Raw genomic sequence first — 10,602 nt, forward strand, 5'->3', positions numbered from 1 at the left:
TGGCTTTGCCATCTGACTGGTTGTCATTTTAGTGTGTGGCTTTGCCATCTGACTGGTTGTCATTTTTAGTCCCCGTTTGGACGAAGTCCGAAAACGGGGACTTGTAATTCAGTCTCCGTCCGTGCGTCCGTCTGTGCGTCCGTCCGGAGTCATATCTCAGAATCCCTTGGACCGATTCCGTTCATTCTTTGCATGTGCCTCGTACTTTATCATGGGACATATGCACATGCAGTGGTTTAGCGATTCGATTCAAAATGGCCGACTGGCAGCCATCTTGTTTTTTGAAAATGTCGTATTTTGGACATGCTTTGTCTGTTTTCATTCAAATTTAGTACATTGATCATACATGTTAGGATACATGTCTCCGACCGTCCGTGAGTTCCCAAGTCTGTCCGTCCGTTCGTGCATCAGTCTGTCAATAGTAATATTTCAGAATCCTGTGGACAGATTCTGTTCATTCTTTGCATGTGCCTCGTACCTTATGTGGGACATATGCACATGCAGTGGTTTAACGATTTGATTCAAAATGGCCGACTGGCAGCCATCTTGTTTTTTGAAAATGTTGTATTTTGGACATGTTTTGTCAGTTGTAATTCAAACTTGGTACATAGATTATATATGTTAGGTTACATGTCTATGACAATTTATTTCACAATTGGATCATAGATGGTCGACTGGCAGGCATCTTGTTTTGTTTTTTTATGCGGTATCTTGGAAGTGCTCTGTCAGTTTTCATTCAAATTTGGCACATGTATGTACTTTATACATGTTAGGATGCATGTCCATGACAATTTGTTTCAAAATCTGGTCAAGGATGGCCGATTGACAGCAATCTGACTTTTTCGCCTTACTACTATATCTCCACAATTTATGTACCATTTTCATTCGTATTTGGCACATACATCATACATATCAGTATGTTTCATAATCAGATCAAAGATGGCTAAATAACGGCTGTTTTTATTTTTGGCCATATTACTACTACCACCCCCCCCCCCCCCCCCCCCCCCCGCGCTTTAATATGACATGCACAAAGAGAACATTCAAAAATTTAACAGGGACTGTGTCATTTTCAATGATTTGTAATGTGTGGCTTTGCCATCTGACTGGTTGCCATTTTAGTGTGTGGTTTTGCCATCTGACTGGTTGTCATTTTAGTGTGTGGCTTTGCCATCTGACTGGGTGTCATTTTAGTGTTTGGCTTTGCCATCTGACTGGTTGCCATTTTAGTGTGTGGTTTTGCCATCTGACTGGTTGCCGTGTGGTTTTGCCATCTGACTGGTTGCCATTTTAGTGTGTGGCTTTGCCATCTGACTGGTTGTCATTTTAGTGTGTGGCTTTGCCATCTGACTGGTTGCCATTTTAGTGTGTGGTTTTGCCATCTGACTGGTTGCCATTTCAGCGTGGCTTTGCCTACTGACTGGTTGCCATTTTAGTGTGTGGCTTTGCCATCTGACTGGTTGCCATTTTAGTGTGTGGCTTTGCCATCTGACTGGTTGCCATTTTAGTGTGTGGTTTTGCCATCTGACTGGTTGTCATTTTAGTGTGTGGCTTTGCCATCTGACTGGGTGTCATTTTAGTGTTTGGCTTTGCCATCTGACTGGTTGCCATTTTAGTGTGTGGTTTTGCCATCTGACTGGTTGCCATTTTAGTGTGTGGTTTTGCCATCTGACTGGTTGCCATTTTAGTGTGTGGCTTTGCCATCTGACTGGTTGTCATTTTAGTGTGTGGCTTTGTCATCTGACTGGTTGCCATTTTAGTGTGTGGTTTTGCCATCTGACTGGTTGTCATTTTAGTGTGTGGCTTTGCCATCTGACTGGGTGTCATTTTAGTGTTTGGCTTTGCCATCTGACTGGTTGCCATTTTAGTGTTTGGCTTTGCCATCTGACTGGTTGCCATTTTAGTGTGTGGTTTTGCCATCTGACTGGTTGCCATTTTAGTGTGTGGTTTTGCCATCTGACTGGTTGTCATTTTAGTGTGTGGCTTTGCCATCTGACTGGTTGTCATTTTAGTGTGTGGCTTTGCCATCTGACTGGTTGTCATTTTAGTGTGTGGCTTTGCCATCTGACTGGTGTCATTTTAGTGTGTGGCTTTGCCATCTGACTGGTTGTCATTTTAGTGTGTGGCTTTGCCATCTGACTGGTTGTCATTTTAGTGTGTGGCTTTGCCATCTGACTGGTTGTCATTTTAGTGTGTGGCTTTGCCATCTGACTGGGTGTCATTTTAGTGTGTGGCTTTGCCATCTGACTGGGTGTCATTTTAGTGTTTGGCTTTGCCATCTGACTGGTTGTCATTTTAGTGTCGGGCCTTGCCATCTGACTGGTTGTCATTTTAATGTGTGGCTTTGTTATCTGACTGGTTGCCATTTCAGTGTGGCTTTGCCTTCTGACTGGTTGCCATTTTAGTGTGTGGTTTTGCCATCTGACTGGTTGTCATTTTAATGTGTGGCTTTGCCATCTGACTGGTTGTCATTTTAGTGTGTGGCTTTGCCATCTGACTGGTTATCATTTTAATGTGTGGCTTTGCCATCTGACTGGTTGTAATTTTAGTGCTAAGAATTGAGTAAATTAATGTTGTATCTTGTTATGTGTGTAAATGGAATTCATTAAAACTAGCTCTATTACATTGGACTTAATCACATGTATACATATTATGTTTTGTGATATGTCATTCATACTTTATACTGATATCACACAAAGTGGAGTTTTGATACATGTCTTGATAATGACACTGTTGTAAAGGAGAGGGGGCTGGGACTGACAGCTATGCTGGTGTTATTTTCTTGTATTCTTAACCTTTGAACTATATAGGAATCATAATTACCTACAAATATACATTAGGTGGTTCTGTACAATAAGTTTAATTCTAATTTCAGTGACTATTTTTGGTGAAAAAATGTTCACCTTCTTTTTGAAAACTGCAATTCTATCAACTTTATTGCTCTTGGTAAGATGGCTTCCACTTTGTGTCTCAAAAATTTTAGATTTATGTTCACCTAACAGAATTCTTGTTCACTATGCTATTATTAATATATATTATAAATATCGCCAACATCAAATCCATGCCTTCAATTCACTCGGCACACAGCACTTCTTTCTTGTACTGTGGTGTAGATTATTTGTGAAATGTACATCACTCACTACCAGTGGAGCTCTATCAGCTGTCAGACTGCTTGCTTTGATGACTTTTCACTGATGTCTTTTTTTGTCACAAATCACCCCACAAAATGTCTTAAACTGTAGCTCATGTTTTCCAATATTTTCAAACTTGATAATGGGTAACTGATGCACACAAGTTTGTTTTGTGACTTGATTTAAACAGGTTGACTGACAAGCATGTTAGCTTTATTTTCTGGAGACCAACTGATTTTGGTATGAGCAACACACAGGATGTTTTGTTTTGCTTCCATATGTCCAAGTGGCTTATCAGTGGATTATACAATTTTGTACGGTATGAGAATAATTTTATTATTAGAAAGGGTGTCACTTTACGCAAACAAAACCTACATACCGAGCTAAGGTGAAATTTGAAATAACACGATATTATTAACATGCTTAATACCCCCATCATTTAATTATATTCTACTAATATTCTACTATTATATTCAATGTTTATAATTGACATAAGGGACTATGTCATTGATAATGATATGTTTTAAAAATAAAAATGACAGTAACTTAAATTGTCAAAATGGGAAATGCTTTTTTTGACTATTCTTGAAAATGGTTTGTCAGATAGTTTTGTTTTGTTGGACCTCAGTCAGTTATGTAACTCTCATGAATACTTCTGTCATTTTGGGTAAAAAATGTTATTTTCAACTGTTTTTGGTTTTAGTATTATCAACTTGTTTTATCTCTGTGCCTATATGAGGAAGAAATTTCTAAATACCTCCCTTAGAGGGCACTCTAATCTTACTAACTTGTTCATAACTCGTGTGTGAATGAATTGCTAGGTAAGATGTGTGTATGTATTGGAGTTTGATAAATCTACCGCTATCCCATTAAAGAAATATAATTTGTTAAACTTCACATAAACTTCACAAGTCAGTGAAAATCATGGAGTGCTAGTAATGTTTGCAAAATTTTGTCTTCATGAATGAAATACAGGTATTAAATCGGAATGGTCCACTTGTGTTCAAAATTTATGTTCATAGTTTGTGAATGAATGAATGAACAAATGAATATTCTTTATTATGGCTAAAAGTATATATGTGTGTCATGTGTACATAGTAGTGTCCAGCACAACTGTTACTACCCACCAAACAAATTAAATTTCATCTCTGTAACCTTAGTAGGTGATGAGAAATGCAGCATAGCAACATTTGTACAGGATCCCCTTAAGTATAGGGCATATATTATGATGATGAGCTCTGTGTGTTTTTATATAAATTCTTTAAGGGCATCAGTAGTATATTTGAAGGCCATGCATATATTGAGGTTATCTTGCTGGCCACTGTGCACTCTGGTAACATGAGATGGTGGCTGGCCACTGTGCACTGGTAACTTGAGATACTGAACTGTAAATACTGGTAGCCACAGCTGATTGCAAGATAAATAATACTGTCAATTGAGTTCCTGTCACTGTCACATCCTGGTTTATACCTTCTTTAACAGTCTTCAATGTAAACAGTATGAACTAGCCAGGTAAAAAGTACAACTTGAAATTTGCAGTTTGCAATGAAGTTCATGTATTTGTTAACATGTCAGTGTGCTGAAAATAACAATGAAAATTTAAAAACTAGATCTAAATATGAATTGTTTCCTTTATTCTAAGAAGTGAAATAAACTCTGAATATTTTCATTGTACTCCATATATTTTTATATCATAGTATGTTTAACATAGACTATATTGCATACATAATTGAGTCAAATAAAATATCTATAGACACTACTTCTCACTGTTGATAGCTCATCTACCCCCTCATCTACTTCCCTAGACACCCTCTTTTCTGTAGATAGCCCTTCACACCAAACACTCTTTTGTCTGCCCATCTCCCTGTAGACATCCCTGTAGTCATATCAAAGACTTTATCAAGAATGCAATCCATAGAGGGCAGTCTTACTTACATGTGCAAATAGATTACACTTGTTTGTGTGAGGGCGCTCTTTGATATGTCATCTATGTATGGATATCATGAACCATATCTGTGTTAATTTCATTGAATTTTGAATGAACATTGCGCATGAAACATTTCTGATTCAATGCCTGAAAACATATTAACCCATGATGCCTGCAAGCTTAGACTTTCTCTGAATAACTTTGGATGTTCAGTACCTAAAACTGGGTCTCTAAAATAAAACTGTGTTGTAATATATTAGCATGGAAGAGGAAAAATACTGAAAATAAACACCAACAAATAATGATAATTAGGGTATTAACCATAAAGATAAATTCTGTACAATATAGACTGCTGAAAAACAATTTCAAATTTGAAAAATACCTAAACATAATCAAAAATCTATATCATAGTTCATCACTGACAAAATTAAGATTAAAATGTCAAATCTAAAATGAAGCTGAAATCAAAAATGAAAGACATTTTCTGCTGAAATGTAAACTATACATGTGAGAGAGAAAATTCCTCATAAGTGAAACAGAACAATTTAGAAAATATAACATCCAACAGAGAAAATATGATAGCCTTCATGTCCAATGAAGATGAGAGAATAATAGTAGCTCTATCGAAATATACTTAACTCTTTTAAACTAAGAGGAATAATTAAATAAAATTGTCAGTTGACTCTATGTATGAATTGTGTGTGTGTGTGTATCATAATTTGCATGATATTAGCTAATTTTTAATAGTTCCATGACTATTCTACTGATATCTAAAGAACTACGTATTGGATTGGTACATAGATGCTCTGAGACAATACACAGACCTGATTAGTTTTGGGTAAAACCTCATACATATTAATAACCTAATTTGCATAATGATTATTAATTTTCAGCTTTTCTACTGATATCTCAAGTACTAATCATCACATTTCAGCCAGATGGATGCTCTTAAAAAATGGACAGACCAGTTTAGTTTTGGTTTAAATCTGTGTACTAAATCACCTAATTAGCAAAATAATTCATATTTTTTTGGCTTTCCCATCGATATATCTCAAGTTCTAATCAATTATTAGTTTTGGGTTTATATACATCCATAATGATTACCTAATATACATAAGAGTTGATCATCACATTTTAATGACACTTAGTATATATGTGTTTTGTTCCAAGGTTCCATGATTAATCCATAATCCATGATTATTTGCATAATAATTCCCTTTTTAAAAAAAACAAACAATTATAGCATTTCAGACTTGGTATAAAAGTACCTGAGAACAATACATTAGTTTTGAATTGAAATTTGAGCTTACTAATTGCATAATCATCACATTTCATTGAAATTTGGTTCATAGATGCTCTTGGGGTATCCACAGATGTGATTAGTTAATAATAATAATAATAATGGAAAACAAGGATACGATTCAATAAAGATTATTATTAATGTAATGATAAATTTTGTACACTGATTATATCATTGAAAGTAACTTGTATTTATTTGATACAGGGTGAGGATGCTACAGGACCTGTCGCTGCTTCTACTACCTCAGTTGGTGCAGGACCCCCACCACCACCTCCTCCGCCCCCAGCTGACTTTGCTACTAGTAGTGGAGGAGCTGCTGATGCCGCTGATGACTCTAAGATTCGATCTGCTTTATTTAGTGATCTCAACAAAGGCTCTGATATAACCTCTGGTAAGTTTACGATTTTAGTATGTTGATAAAAAGTGTAAAATTATTCAAAAATTTCAAATTCATTGTGTAATATGTGTTGTATTTTTACACAATCTTCATAGAATGTTAATTTTGGTCATAAAAATATTGAACATGTCTGCAACTTTGGCAATGACTGGGTCAATTTCATTCATACTTGGTATGATGAGATGTATATAGATAGGGGTTATAGGTTGGAATGAGTGAAGTTGATAATACTGATTTTCATACTGGTATGAACCAGTATCATGGTCGACCCTTGGTTTGAATTAGACAATTTTTATTGGTCAAATTGATCAAGCTCTTCTTAAAATCTAATATTCAAATGTTTAAACCACAAAATTTCACGTACTCAAAAATGATGATACTGTAATTGCTGATAACAGAATCACCATATGATAATTTATTACAATTTATTATATTGCAGGCCTAAAAAAAGTGACACCAGACATGCAAACCCACAAGAATCCAGCATTGAAGAAACAGCAAAAAGGTTACTTCAAGGGTCCAACACCCTATAAGGCACCAACCCATTCATCAGTACAGCCACCATCACGGGAAAAGGTGCCTCCACCTGTTGCTAAGAAACCAGCTGCCAAGAAACCACCAAAGCTTGAGTTATCTGGGAGCAAGTGGGAAGTGGTATGTTCTTTCCTCTGTCTGTTCCACTGATATCTAAAGGACTTGCATTTCAATGAACATAGATCATAGATCCTCCGATCTGATTAGTTTTGTGTAAAAATATGTGCATAATAATTACTCAATTTGCATATAATTTTTAGTTCCTGTGCGGACGAAGTCCAAAAACGGAGACTATTAATTTGGGTTTGTTTCGTCCATCCGTACGTACGTCCGGAGCTATATCTCGGACACCCATTGACGGATTTCATTCAAATTTTACATGAAGACAATACATAATGTCTCACATATGCGCATCAAGTTACTTTAACATCGGAGAAAAAAAATGGCCGACTGGCGGCCATTTTGGATGTAAAATTTGCTATTTCTGATACCTAAACATGTCCGCAGCAGTTTCTCAGAGATGACTGGGCTGATTTGGATCAAAGTTGGTATGGTAATATAGGAGCACGTCATATTTTTTTCAAGATTGGGACAAATATGGCTGACTGGTGGTCATTTTGTCTTTTATGATACACATGCCTACTTTCCCATGAATGCAATGAACATTTTTTTTTTAAATTTTGTACAAAGACAGTATACCAATAGATGCATCAACATGAACATTATTTTTGTAATTTGATTCAATATGACTGCCCAATGTCCAATTCTCGTGTGAAAGCACTAAATCATAATTTTTTACAAATCCATCTCCTATTAATGGTTTCAATCTAATCTCAATTTCTTCATCAGCATCAAATTGGTATGTCAATTCACAAAATTTTGAATGGGGACTGTGTCATTAACAATGACTTGTTTTATCACTATTTTAAGAGGTAATGTATCGATTTCATGTACTGGAGGTGTATTAACATCATGCTTTGATTTTCTCACTGCATACAGTGGTAGTATTGGCATTGTTATCTCCAGCATTTTTTTGTTTCTTAATTCTGTCTACATTGAAGTGTTCACTTTTTGACTCCCGTATGCGAAGCACAAAAAGGTAGTCTTTGCAGTTAGTGTGTCTGTCTGTGTGTCTGTCTGTTCCACTGATATCTCAATAACCATACATTGATTTTTGATGAAACTTGGTGCATAGATGCTCTGGGTCAATGCGCAAATTTGATTAGGTTTTGGTAAAATCTATGCATATTAATTACCTAATTTGCATGATAATTAGCTGATTTTTAGCTGTTCCATGATTGTTGAACCACTCATTGGATTTTGATGAAACTTGGCACATAGATGCTCTGAACTAATGCGCAGATTTGATTAGTTTTGGGTAAAAATCTGCAATATTAATTACCTAATTTGCATAATGATTAATCAATTTTTGGCTTTTCCACTGATATCTCAAGTACTAATCATCACATTTCAATAAAACTTCGTACATAGATGTCATATGACACTGCACAGACCTGATAGTTTTTAGGGTAATTAATTTTCAGCTTTTGATATTTCAAGTAGTAATCATCACATTTCAATGAAACTTGGTACATAGTTACTTAAGAACTGTGCAGAGACCTGATTAATTTTGGGGTAAATATTTGTGCATATTAATCACCTTATTAGCATAATTAGTTAATTTTCAGCTTTTCACCTGATAACTCGAGTACTGATCATCATATTTCAATGAGACTTGCTACATAGATCCTCCAGGACTATGCAGAGACCTGATTAGTTTTAGGGTAAATAATTGTGGATATTAATTACCTAATTCGCATAATTAGTTAATTTTTTCCATGAATGTTCCACTGATATATAAAGAACCACTAATTGGATTTTAATGAAACTTTTATAGAGTATTGATCATCACATTTCAATGAACCTACATGTAGCAGAGACCCAATTAGTTTTTGGTAAATAGTTATGCTTATTAATCACCTAATTAAAATAATTAATTAACACTGATATCTCAATTACTGATCATCACATTTGAATAAAATTTGGTACATAAATGCTCTAGAACAATAGACAGGCCCGATTAATTTTGGGTTGAAATTTGTTCATATTAATTCTCTAATAATAATTCATAGTTTTTTTGTTCTAATCACATTTCAATGAAACTTGGTACATAGATATTTCATTACGCAGGCCTTATTAGTTTTACACCCAAATCTGTTCATATCAGTTACCTGATTTACATAATTAGTTTTCAGCTATTCCATCAATATCTCAAGTACAAGTAATTTTGAATTTATTATTAATGTGTCTTCAATACTCTCAGCACACAGGAGTTCTTTCTAAGTTTTCTTTGATTTACTCTGTTAGGAATTTCATGAAGGCAATAAAAATATTGTGATTGAGACCACAGCTATAAAACAAGTTGTCTACATATACAAATGTAATGATTGTACAATTCAAATCAAGGGAAAACTCAATTCTATCACTCTGGGTAAGTTTTATAGTTTTTTACATTGCTTGCTCATTATGTAAAATGGATATGTAAGAGGTATGAACAATGTGCAGGTAGTAAACATGAAAGGTCATGCTTTTGTAGCAGTGTATGGTTGAGGGAATGTATGGTGGTTATCACTGTTTTATTTCTAAACAAGTTTTCTAGCTGTTTCTCATGCACTTTTACAAGTTTTGTTTGAATTGAGTATCAATCAGAATGGCCAACTGGTGGTCATATTGTTTTTTTAGTTCCTGTTTAGATACAGTGAAAAAACAAGGACAAACAGATTGACATCTGTCTGTCTATCTGTCAATATACTGATGACTGAAAATTTATATTTAAAAAGTACATAGATGCCGTTGGGCATTGCACAGACAAGACTAGGTTATGGTTGAAATTTGTGCATGACCTCACTTACATGCAAAGCTATACTATTTCAAGCCCTGATAAAGACATGTAACTAGTGCTATTTGAAGAGAGATACGACTAACATGTCAAATAACCATATATGGTCATATGACCTCATTAATGTGCATAAGTGTAATATATACTGTTGTAGATAGGGGCATGCAACCAGTGTTATGATGATGCAGTTATATTTTTTAAATGCTGTATTTGCTCTATTAAAAGTGCATGTGCTTATGTAAATGACAGTCAAATTTAGGGTTAAAGAAAAAAATGCAAATTTTGCTTTAGTCATGCTTCTTTTGGAGATGTGCTTTGAATATACGGTAGTAATTATGGTATTCCTTATCTGTACTGCATGAAACCCCTTATAATGTTTATAATTCACACAGTCACTGAAAACTGGACAGGGAC

The 10,602-nt window shown here is 35.1% G+C and overlaps 1 protein-coding gene across 2 annotated transcripts in view; it reads left to right on the forward strand.

Moving 5' to 3' along the window:
* LOC100368188 (adenylyl cyclase-associated protein 1-like) overlaps positions 1 to 10,602 on the forward strand; it is a 96,897-nt gene that overhangs the window by 81,165 nt on the left and 5,130 nt on the right. For both annotated transcript variants that reach the window (XM_085508176.1, XM_085508177.1), the window contains exons 8-10: positions 6,563 to 6,749; positions 7,195 to 7,409; positions 9,657 to 9,780. In XM_085508176.1, coding sequence (XP_085364302.1) covers positions 6,563 to 6,749; positions 7,195 to 7,409; positions 9,657 to 9,780 — 526 coding nt within the window. The remainder of the gene's footprint in view (positions 1 to 6,562; positions 6,750 to 7,194; positions 7,410 to 9,656; positions 9,781 to 10,602) is intronic.

Source organism: Saccoglossus kowalevskii, chromosome 14 (genome assembly GCF_978046115.1).
Source record: "Saccoglossus kowalevskii chromosome 14, keSacKowa6.1, whole genome shotgun sequence".
NCBI lineage: Eukaryota > Metazoa > Hemichordata > Enteropneusta > Harrimaniidae > Saccoglossus > Saccoglossus kowalevskii.